General features: G+C 43.4%; 1 protein-coding gene across 1 annotated transcript in view; it reads left to right on the forward strand.

Moving 5' to 3' along the window:
- Nucleotides 1-12,185, forward strand: part of fancd2 (FA complementation group D2) — a 38,466-nt gene that overhangs the window by 18,375 nt on the left and 7,906 nt on the right. The window contains exons 22-34 of the mRNA XM_063216092.1: nt 598-744; nt 1,772-1,872; nt 3,392-3,507; nt 4,089-4,197; nt 4,821-4,922; nt 5,658-5,755; nt 6,177-6,353; nt 6,610-6,720; nt 7,649-7,777; nt 8,751-8,869; nt 9,006-9,116; nt 9,404-9,537; nt 11,383-11,482. Coding sequence (XP_063072162.1) covers nt 598-744; nt 1,772-1,872; nt 3,392-3,507; nt 4,089-4,197; nt 4,821-4,922; nt 5,658-5,755; nt 6,177-6,353; nt 6,610-6,720; nt 7,649-7,777; nt 8,751-8,869; nt 9,006-9,116; nt 9,404-9,537; nt 11,383-11,482 — 1,554 coding nt within the window. The remainder of the gene's footprint in view (nt 1-597; nt 745-1,771; nt 1,873-3,391; nt 3,508-4,088; nt 4,198-4,820; nt 4,923-5,657; nt 5,756-6,176; nt 6,354-6,609; nt 6,721-7,648; nt 7,778-8,750; nt 8,870-9,005; nt 9,117-9,403; nt 9,538-11,382; nt 11,483-12,185) is intronic.

The following is a 12,185-nucleotide window of genomic DNA, read 5'->3' on the forward strand; positions in this document are numbered from 1 at the left end:
TTGATTTTCACCCTTTGACTCAGACAAGGCCGCTCTGGCAACTGAGGGGCAAACAACTGCTGTGTCATGATCAGCTCCTCTTTTCCTTCCATGCTTACCTGATGCCTCTGTTGCAACCCAATATGAGTACCTACACGTCCCATTGTGACTCGCACAAGTGCTTCTTGATTCTGGCTCTGTAGATGTAAAAGGGAAGTGCATGTGGGAGTTTTCAGATGGTGAACAGTTAGAGGTAGGTCAAATGGCCAGCAGCTGTAATGACAAGAGGTTTCAAAGAGGAGTCATAAACGGGGAATTAAAAGATAAGCTTTGATAAATCACTTTTAAAAGCACATACTTTGTGACTTAACCTTAGGTAGTTAGGTACAAAGATTGTGTTGCAACAACAGACTCACATAGGGAGGTCAGGTGCTGATGCTGCCTCCTGGTGGCCCATATGTGTCATTTTGCCTCTATGTGAAAGGGTGAGTGTGAGGCATACCACCCAAGGCATTTTGTGTATTCTGCGGAATGTGCTGTGTAAAAACTACCATTTCTCATTTACTGATTTCATTGATCCCTATGCTGCTCCCTGGTGGTGTGTTTGTGTCATTTCAGCTCCTACCCGCTGCCTGCTACGGTGATGTATAACCTGGATGAGGATGAGAGTCAGGGGGGCATCGCCGTCAACCTGCTGCCCCTGCTAGCCAAAGACCTCAGTCTCCGTGCGGAGAAGAGGGGGCAGGGTCAGGCCACCAGCAAGCGGTCAGTCCCAATGTCCCACCAGAAACGCTTCTAACCCTACATTGCCACATCAAAAAAGTAGAGTAGATTAACATTTATTATTCCTGAAGGAAATTGAGGTGTCAAGCAGCATAGATAGATCCACAGACAGTACAAAATACACAAGACATCATTATTGCATATTAAACATATATCACACATAGGCTTCATACATTCAGACAACCAACAAACAGGTTTTGATCAGGGGGTACTACTCTCTCACCCACCTCTATAATTCAAACTGTGGTTTTAATGTCCACAGACTTATGTTTCCTCCCTGGTTGAAGGCCACCGCACATCGGTTCTGACAAAATGCAGAGTATTGCTCTGCCAACATTTAATTATGTTGTTTTAAATACAATACCATCAGGGCCGTAAATTGACACTCACAAACCGGCCAAATCCTGGTGAAAATTTGCCTTTGGCTGGTAGAAAAGAAAAGGTTTCTACTTTTACCTAGTAGTGATTGTGTGTTGGGCTGGTAAGATAAATATCTAGCCACTTTGGCAGGTGATGAAAAAGTTAACTCAGATATGAGGATTTTTTTTCCTCTAATGTCAGCTGATGATTATAATTGAACTCAATTTTTGACGGAACACCTCATTCAAATCTATTGTTGAATCCACCTTTTCCCATGCTTGTTTGATGCATAAAGTGTGTCACCACTGTGTGGGAGTAGCCAAAATTTAGTTTCCCCTCCTTTGTTTTTAAAATGTGTGTGTACAAAATGTATGTACTGTACATGCTTAAAAATGCTTTAACAATTCAGAAGCAAAAAAAGGTTTACCACACACTTACTTGACTTATTGTATATAACTATTACATTATTATTTTGTTAATGTATTATTCACTCCAATAATTAAGGAACAAAGTCAAACAAGTGTGTTTTTTTCTTTTGTATGCTTGCGTGTTTGAATTGCTGTGCTCAGGTGTGTGTTTTTCTGTGTTGTCAGCAGGTGTGTGTTGGTATTGCTCAGGTGTGTGTTGAGTGCTATTGTGTTGTGTGCAGGTGTGTGTCTCCTCTGTGTCTGGCTCCGTTCTTCCGGCTGCTGAGGCTCTGTGAGGAGGTGCAGTACAACGGGGACCTGGAGGAGATCGATGCCCTGCTGGGTGAGACAAACACACAGCAACACCACAGCAAATAGAAGTTAAACTTAAACTTGCAAGTTAAACTTTATAAACTACTGCTGGGCTGACACTGTGCGATTTCCAGACCGATTTTGCCAGAATTTGTCAGTTGCACGACTTTTTTGGAATCGGGCCAATTGTTTGCTCAATTGGAGGTCAATCGGGTATATAGGGTAAAGACAAGTGATTTCACCTCACGACTAGTTTGTGATCTGCAATCGTATGATCACAAGAAAGAAAAGAAAAACTGTTTGGAATCCTGGTCGTCCCTTGTGAGTGAATTGCAGTCTTACCAGGGCTACGACCCGATTTGACACTACACATGCGCAAAAAGGATTCGCTCTCGAGCGCATCATCTCCTCCACCTCAGGTATGCATTTCACTTTCTGCTTTTTTGTCCTATAGAGTTCCAGAAGACAAGCTTGTTGTGTCGTACAGTGTGAGCATTCTGGTCATATCCGACCTTCGGGTAGTATAGTGTGAGGACGTGAGTCGTGAGATGCAAACTTTTAAAACCTACGATTTCCTCGTATTGTGTGAGCAGGAGCTGAATGCCCGTGATTGAAAATATCGCACAGTCCATGCCTGGCTTCAGCCAGTGGTAAGCCAGTGGTGGAGGGTCATAGACAGAAGGGACATTGCATAAATAATGGAAATCCACAGGTTAACACCTAGCATAATTCTCTAAATTGGTTAGTAACAGAATTCACTTTTATGGTTAATATACTGTATGTATTTTCTTTTCCTGTGAATTTCTAGCAATATTTAGTGGACAAACTATTAATGGAAAATCTTGCAATATTAATGGAAAAAAATACCCAAGAATGGGTTTGGGGGTCACAAATGTATTCTTAGATCCCAAAAAAAGATCCCCACAGAAAAAGTTTGGGAAACACTGAACTAAGCATTTCTATCATGCTGCATGTTAGAAAAGCGTTTCCCTCCATCTGGAAAAGGGGATGAAGAGGGAAATGGAAGAATCAAAATTTCCCATCATTGTTGTCATTTCAAAGATGACATGACATGGAAAAATATCACCAATTAATTATGTATTAACAAAAATACATCATGTGCTGAAAAGGCCCCAGGAATGTGGATGAGTGTGAGTGTGGGTCTGTAGATGGTTGTGGATTGACCTGTTCTTTCCTTTCTTGGATTTTAATTATTTAATGTCTTATTTTGATATTTTTTCATTTTATTCTGATATTTCATGTTTTCTTTCTCATTTTTTTCTTTATTCTTGTTTACTTTTAATTTTGTGAAGCGCATTGTAGCCCTGTGAAGCACTGTGTATGTAATGCGCTATGCAAATAAACTTGCCTTGCCTTGACCTGTTCCTCCTCCTCTCTGATCACCACGTAATTATTAATTAGCAAATACATCATGTGTAAAAAGGTCCCCATGGATGTGAATGAGTGTGAGTTTGATTGTGTGGATGTGTAGATGGTTGTGGATTTAGCTGTTCCTGTTAACCTCCTCCTCTTCCTCCTCCTGTCTGCAGGCTGCCCCCTGATCCTCACAGACATGGAGGTGGTGGAGAAGATGGAGAGCCTGTCCAAGATGGAGAAGGAGTTCATGTGCTCGCTCCTCTTCTTCACCATCAACTGGTTCAGAGAGGTCAGACCATAGGCTTTATTCTTAATGGAAAAGAGCAAAAAATTCAATTGGTCTTAGTCAGATACATGCCCCAGTAACTTTGTGGAAACTAAAACATTTTGTATTTGCCTTGTTAGTCAGCAAGACTTAGGACTTAGTCTTGCTGACTAACAAGGCCAATAAAAATGTTTAGTTTCCACAAAGTTACTCACATGTCCCCCATATGCTAGTGACGATAACGTGCATGCTATTTGTATTTATGCAGTACTGTCCTATTCTGTGTAGTCTATTATTGCATTCTGTTCTGTGTATGCTGAGCATCTGCATGTATCCTGAGCATTTTTATCTATTCTGTTACATTACATTGCATTACATTATATTACATTACGCTTACCTGACACTCAAAGTCACTTACGGATATTTACAGAGTATTGGTTACAGTCCCTGGAGCACTGTGGGGTTATGTGCCTTGCTCAAGGGCACTTCAGCCATGGAGGGAGGAAAGGATTGGTAATGATGGTCATTGAGCCTGCAACCCTGTGGTCTACTGTCCAAGTCTCTAACCATTACACCACGGCTGGCCCCCATTCCGTTCTCTGTAGGTGGTGAATGGCTTCTGCCAGCAGAAGGACCCCGAGATGAAGATGAAGGTGGTGAATCGTCTCCAGAATATCACCTATCTGCAGAGCCTTCTGGAGAGGTGCCTCGCAGGTGAGCATTTGGAGACGGGAGCAGGCTTCACTCAGAATTCATTCATTACTTTGAAGGTGCTGGCCCAAGTGAAAACTTAAAATGAAGCAAAAAGAGGGCGCATCTTGCATCAAGTGTCTTTTTCATTTCTTGTTTATATTTGCAGTTGAGAATGCCACTCTCATTTAGACTACAGTGTAGTAGAGTAACATTTATTAATCCCAGAGGAAAGTAGCTTCTTATTGCAGATGGGCCTATTCACTATTCAGACCGACGGGCCTATTCGCCAATTGCAAATACTCAACTACATCATAACAACATTGCTATGACAGTACCGAGAGCGTTAAGTAACAGATTAAGACATAGCCATTACAATTTTTGTGACAATAAGGTTATAACATAGGCTCTGTGCTAAGGGGTTAAGGTGTCAAGCAGCATTGATAGATCCACAATACACAAGACACCATACATATTATTGCACAGCATATTAAACATATAACACACACATAGCAGGCTACATACATTCAGCCATATATTATGGCATTCAGTCATACTGTATATTAGCCATATTATGATGGCTAAGAAGTTACACCACCCATCTTGATTCCTGAATCTTGAATCTTGAATGTTGTGTTGTGCTGTAGTGACGCCTGGCTTCATGCCTCCGCTGGCCACCTTTGACAGTGATGGCGCCGACATGGCAGCTCCTGGCCCAGCCTCCGCTCCAGCCAAGAAGGCCAAGAGAGGTAACCACCAACCTGTTGCCAATGAATAACCCTCTCATATAGATGAACGACAAGGGGAGAGAAGGGGAGAATACACCCAGTGCGTTACATTCTTCTTGTCCTGATGAAGGCTCTGTTGCTGGCCGAAACATGTTGGCAGTGTTTTTGATTGTTTAAGTTCAAACATGAACTAGCATTTATATTAGCGTCTATATGCAGTTCAGAATCCCGATTATGATCGGGATGTTAAGTATCCCGAATTTGTGTTTGAAGATATAAACACCTTTTCAGGTGTTCAGTATCCCGGCTAATCCCTTTTGAGAAATAGGGATATGCTCGGTGGAGCATGCCGAAAGAAAGGTAATAATAATAAGAAAAAAATACGTAATATTGATGCATGAAAACACTTTATCCCGGATACCGAGGCTCCCCATAGAACATTGTTGCTGGTATTTACGCTACACGCATTTGAAGAGAATTCTGTAACGGCCAAGAATGTAGACCAGGATATAACACCTAAGCCTCATATTAGGGATACTGAACTGCATATCAACACCCTCACTCTTGTGTTGTGTTGTGTTTAGGGATGGTGAAAATGTAAAAAATACTGAGCCTCAGTAACCGGTGGTTAACCAGTAATCTTAAATGATACAATGTTTGCGTGCCTGATATGCTGAGCATATACCGGCTAACGTTGATCCGGTCGACTATCGATTAAACGGCTACCGGTTAACATCCCTTTGTTGTGTTGTGTAGATTCTGGAGGTAAGAAGAGGAAGAACCCAGGCAGCAAGAGCTCCTCAGCAGACAGCTCCCAACATGAGGAGAGCACTGAGGCAGACGACACACTACAGGTGGACCACATCACACACACACACACACACACACACACACACACACACACACACACACACACACACACACACACACACACACACACACACACACACACACACACACACACACACACACACACACACACACACACACACACACACACACACACTCTAACCTGTGTGGGTGTAATCTTTTTTTTACATCCTGTCTGTGTGACGGAGACACAGTACGATACTGCTGGGCCAAGAGACTAGTCTCTCGGCCCAACGGAACGAGACTGTATGAGGCTATCGGAGGGAGGTTTACCAACGTTCCACGCCAACTCTGCTAGTTAGCCTCCGTTACATCTGCAGAAAGTAAAAAGTTTGACACATATTGTCAATCGTTTAGCCATCAAATGGTTTAACCTTTTTTTCTCCTTTTGTTGTGATTTGACAGGAAGCCTCAGAGAAGGAGAAGGACCCTGAGAAGGAGAAGGAGAAGGAGAAGGAGAAGGGGGAAGTGAACCTGTTTGCGTATCGCCCCTTCTTCAGGGAACTGGACATGGAGGTGCTGGGGGTGCTGCACTGTGGCATGCTCTCACGCACCCTACTGGACACCGAGCTCAATAGCAAGGTACGAGTCATTATACACCAGTGTATTTGGTCATTACCTCTGCCAACGAGGTTATGTGATCGTCTGAGTTTCTTGTGTGTTTGTTTGTTCGTTCGCAGTGCATGCCTGTTACTGTTCACCAGAGGGCGGTGGTACACCCTGAGCACTTTTCTAGTTTTTTATTATATTAAATGTATGTTGAATTTTGGTATGACACCTACAAAAAGTGTTCTTGGATATGCACACCCTACCTAAAATGTCTTCCCCGTGTTTCCAGGCACGAGAGGAGGTTCAGCTGGGTCCTGCAGAGCTGGTGTTCCTCCTGGAGGATCTGTGGCGGAAACTGGACTTCAGCCTGGCCCCTGCTAAGAAGGCCCCTTTCCACAAGGTAACCCTTTTGTTATGAAGTAAGGTCTACTCCACTCTTTTGTCTGAACATGCAGGCCTGTGAGTCAGTGCCTGGTCAAACAGACACAACAGCTGAACTGGAAATGGAAACACTAGATAGGTGAGGCTATCAGTAGGGTTGAAAAGTGTAAACTGCAGTATGTATTTTGTGACTATCTACTGCACTGGACTCTAAGGCAGCGGTTCCCAAACTTTTCCCCCCGCGCACCCCCTTTCACATTTCAATGTGGTTCGCGCACCCCCTAAGCGAATGTTGCACCACCGCACATTTTGGGTAATCATGATTTCCAATCGATCTGATGTTTTTTTCTGCCATAATAACAATGGAACTTATTGCATGACAAGTCTATGAGTTAAAAATTACACTTCAGATGGATCCTTCCAGGATACAATTCATCAAACAATTAAAACTACCTGACGTTCATTAATGCTGGATAAAAAACACACATATCCACCATTGCTCTATTCAGCTCGCGCACCCCGTGGTGACAGGCCGCGCACCCCCAGGGGTGCACGCACCACAGTTTGGGAAACCCTGCTCTAAGGCATATTATGTGTTTGGGTGTGTGGATGTGCGTCTGCTCTACTTAACCCTGTAACGTACTTAAAGTAATAAATAATTAGTAACCCTTTGTATCTGCAAGTGGTGTATGCTCCAAGTGTTGTAAGTGTTGTCTTTCTTTCTTTCTTTCTTTCTTTCTTTCTTTCTTTCTTTCTTTCTTTCTTTCTTTCTTTCTTTCTTTCTTTCTTTCTTTCTTTTTTGTTCTTCGTACATACATTTCTCTCTCTCTCTCTCTCTCTCTCTCTCTCTCTCTCTCTCTCTCTCTCTCTCTCTCTCTCTCTCTCTCTCTCTCTCTCTCTCTCTCTCTCTCTCTCTCTTTCTCTCTCTCTCTCTCCCTCTCCCCCAGGGTAAGGTGGACAGGTCTGTGGGTTTCTCTCATCTGCAGAGGAGAACTCCTGCTGAGGTGGTCGACCACTGTCTACAACTCCTGCCCACACTCTGCACACACCTGGAGAACTGCCACAACCACTTCCAGGTACACACACACACACACACACACACACACACACACACACACACACACACACACACACACACACACACACACATACACACACATACACACACACACACACACACACACACTAGAGTACAGCCACAACATCTTATAGGTACATACAAACATACACACACACACACACACACTAAGTACACTCCTGGAGAACAGTCACAACCACTTCCACAACCACACACACACACACACACACACACACACACACACACACACACACACACACACACACACACACACACACACACACACACACACACACACACACACACACACACACACACACACACACACACACATGGAGAACTACCACATGCATGTTTGTGTTTGTGAACATGCAGTTGTGTGTCCATGACCATACGTACACCCAAGACTTTTGACCTTAAAGGGACAGTTCAGTCAATTTTAACATGCAGTTGTAATGCTCACACTACCCTGGACTTGTCAGTGCCTGAGATTTTTTTTTCTTCTTCTTCAGCCGTTTCCGAGATCCTGGTCATTGTAATGGGGGCAGCTCTTTGTTTACATTTCTAAAAACCATTTTTATTTATTCCCGAAAACATCCAAAAGGTTATAAAACATCAGCAGACAACTAGCAAACAGCAGTACCTTTTGGGAAAATATTTGGAGTTGGCCTATGTTTCATTTTTTAAAAATGTAAACAAACGCTGCCCCCATTAGAATTGCTCATATCTTGGAAAGGGCTGAGCCAAAAAATGTGGCATCACCAGGTACTGACAAGTCAAGGGTAGCGTGAGCAACACAACTGCATGTTGAAATTGACCAAACTGTCCCTTTAAATGCTCGCTGTCATTTGGAAATGAACAACTTTGGCATTTTCAACTATTTTTGGTAATTCTAAATCATTTAAAAAAGATAAACTACTCGTTTCCATTGTAAATACAGTGTGTTTCTATATAAATGTCTGTGTGTGTAGACATTTTTCTCCGAGAACCAGGGTGTGGTGGATGCTCTGGGGGTGGATGTTAAGGAGCAGCAGCTCATGTCCTCAGCCTACCAGCTGCTGCTGCAAGTACTGCTCTGTCTCTTCAGCTGGTTAGTATTTACACACGCACGCACACACATGCACGCACGCGCACACACACTCAGACAGCTAATAAAAAGGTTTGTCCTTGTAACATTTCACCTATGAATTTGTTTCTTGTGTGTGTGTGTGTGTGTGTGTGTCCAGGTCGGGTTTTGGGCAGCCGGAGCACCGGTCTCTGTTGAAGAGCATGCTGGGAGTTCTGGCATCCCGGCTGAAGGAAGAGGAGGCCGAGCTCAGCATGGAACAGCTCGTCAGGTCAGCCGAGCTGACCCACACATACACACATACACACTATGATAGATACATCATTACATTTGTTTGTTACCATTCTATAAATGACAATAAATGAGGTGGTGCGCCTCAAGGGATTTATTGCACTGAATGAACTCTACTCAGTAAGTCATTGTCTTGGGTGAGCTTTTGGTAAGGTTTAGGTTTAATTTCACGCTCCCCTCACTAGAGGAGCTGTCCCTATTTGTACCTACAGTATTAAGATTGTGTTTGTGTTTATGTGGCTGTGTGATTGTGTTTCCCGTCTGCAGACACAGCTTTGAGTACCTGCTGAACTTCCGTGCCAGTATGCCGAGCTTGAGCACAGCTCTGTGTCTGACCCAGCTGCTGACAGTCATGGCCCCCTTCGCAGGAGCCAACAACCCCACCCTCAGGGAGCAGATAGGTACACCCATGCCATGCCATGCCATTACACAGTCCCTCCAGGATTTTGCACTGGGATTTTGTGATTTTTGCAGTCAAAATGTCTGATTTTGTGGCGGCATTTTCTCATTTTTTGCAAAGATTTTGCGCCCCTTTCTGGGTTTTTTTGGTAACTGAAAACCACAATCAGTCTAAGCAGGCTTAAGACAAAAGAGAGAGAGATTCAGAAACACACTTCCTTTTAATTTTCTGTAGAAATCCCAACACAAATTACATTTACAAAAGTTACATTTGGCCATGGGGGTAATTTGTCCTCAGCTCGCAGGTGTTTCTGGCCCTCCAGATGATACTGCACCGTAGACTTTCTCTGATCAGGGGCCCCTGTAGACTTGACCAGTATGGTACGCACCAACCGCCAAAAAAAAACCACCAGAGAAATGACAGCGGACCATGACACCGGAGGAAAAACTACATGATTGAGAGTGTAGTCAATATGTCTGGGGATGTTTTTTTATGGTAACTTGTTGACGTTGACAAGTCTGTAGAGCTACTGTTTTGAAAACCGAATTGTTTCACTTCTCGAGGTGCAGTCCATGCACGCACATAATTAGGCTATTTTAAAAAGAAACTGCTACATTTAACTGCGATGACTTCCCCGACTGCACTTGTGTTCTCTCTCGTGCACAGGAATGAAACAGGTAGGCTACAGGCAGACGCCACGCCTATCATTTGGATACAACTTTTCAAGCTTTATGCAACTTTTTCACTAGAAAGCTGGCGTGGAGATGTCTGCTGCAGCGTGCATGAAGTTCACATCACAAACGTGACAGAGGGGTCTGCATAAAGTGCCCCGGCTTTTTATGCTTCCAGCTCAAAGAAAAGCAGCCCGACTACATCAGCCCCGAGGACTGTGTTGAGCGCACCGAACGCCAGTCCAGGCTGATCACGCGCAACCACAAGCGGAACCACGAAGCACTCAAATAACAGAACACAATTTGCAGCATGCTATTCATGTCAGCAAACATAGAATAACACGTGTGCAATAAGTCTTGAAATATCCAAGCTGCAATGCAACATGCTGGATGCCAGCTGCCTATAAACTCCACAGAATGTTGAAGGGGACAAAGGGGAAAATTTGCGGGAAAAATGCGGCTTTACAGGAATTACGTGGCATCGTGAAATTATGCGGAATATCATTGAATTTGCATGAATCCACGCGATCGCTGAATCGCGAAAAACTGGAGGGACTGATTACATTACATTATATTACACTTAGCTGACGCTTTTATTCAAAGTCACTTACAGGTATTTATCAGGTATTGGTTGCAGTCTGTGGTGCAATGTGGATTTAGCTGCCTTGCTAAAGGGCACCTCAGCCATGGAGTGCAGTAGGGAGTGGAAGGGTGGGATTCGAACCCATGACACACCCATTCACGCCCATGGCATTACATTGAATTGCATCGCATTACATTGCATTTGTCAGACTTGTTTATCCAAACAGCCTTACAAAAGAGGATATAATCCGCAATATGGTATTTGTAGGGAAATATACAACACGCAGATAGTTGGTGCAGATGAGTATTGTGATGTCTTTTTATGTCCATTGTTTCTTATTTACTTACATCATAGCATACAGCAGCAGCCCAATATCTCTTTCACCTTACTGTTTAATCAATTATACAGTAATCATCAATATCTCTATTGTATTGGCACACCGCCATACATTTTCACATAGAAACACACAATTGCTATCATAATTAAAACTGTAGTTTTTAGTGCTATTTTCCTGTCTCAGACCCTGATCATGGCATCTGGAAAAAGCTGTTGTTTCCTAACAGTTCTTCTCTGTCGTTCTGCCTCTACCCAGCATCCCTTGCACGCCGCTTCCTGTGTCAGGAGTGGGTCACCTGCAGTGGGGAGAGAGAACGAGGCAACAAGTACAACGACACACTACAGTCCCTCCTCAGGTATATGTGCACTGTAAACTGTATGTGGGTTTTCAAAGTGCAATACTATATTACCAGATTGCATACAAAAAAATGTATAGTATATAGTTCCGTATATGTAATGTCCAGAGAGAGTAGAGAGAGAGATTCCATTGGCCCATTGTTTCCGGGTTCTACAATTGCAAGGGGGAGGGGGGGAAATCCCCCTTTAGGCAGACCTAAGGACTGTTCTATTCAATGCTAGGAGTATTATGACACGCTCCTTTAGGCAGACCGGAACCTGGTCATGTTAGGTGCCCATAGCATCCTATTAAATTGGCATATCTCTATACTTAAAGAATCTCTGGTATTACTACAGTGTACCTACAGATAGCTAGCATTCAACATAAAAAAATATTGCTAAAATGCTTGAAAAGAATGATGAGCTTGAATGAAATGAAATTGTCCTGAAATGCGCCCCTCTCCATCCCTGTATTCTACTGTCCTTTCCCATCCCATCATGTGCTAGCCTGGTTCTCATCAGACCTCTGTGTGTGTACCTCCTGGTGGAGCTAAGAGGAACTGCACAGGTCAAGCAAGAGTCAAGCAGGTCATGTGCTGAACTATATGAGCAGTATCTACTAGGAGTGTTAATCAGAGCTTTCATGGCGATTTGATTCAATATTGATTGCTTAAGCCAACGATTCTATTGTTTTTTTGCGATACTGGTGAATGGCGTACGATT

The sequence above is a fragment of the Engraulis encrasicolus genome, chromosome 14 (assembly GCF_034702125.1).
Source record: "Engraulis encrasicolus isolate BLACKSEA-1 chromosome 14, IST_EnEncr_1.0, whole genome shotgun sequence".
Taxonomy (NCBI): domain Eukaryota; kingdom Metazoa; phylum Chordata; class Actinopteri; order Clupeiformes; family Engraulidae; genus Engraulis; species Engraulis encrasicolus.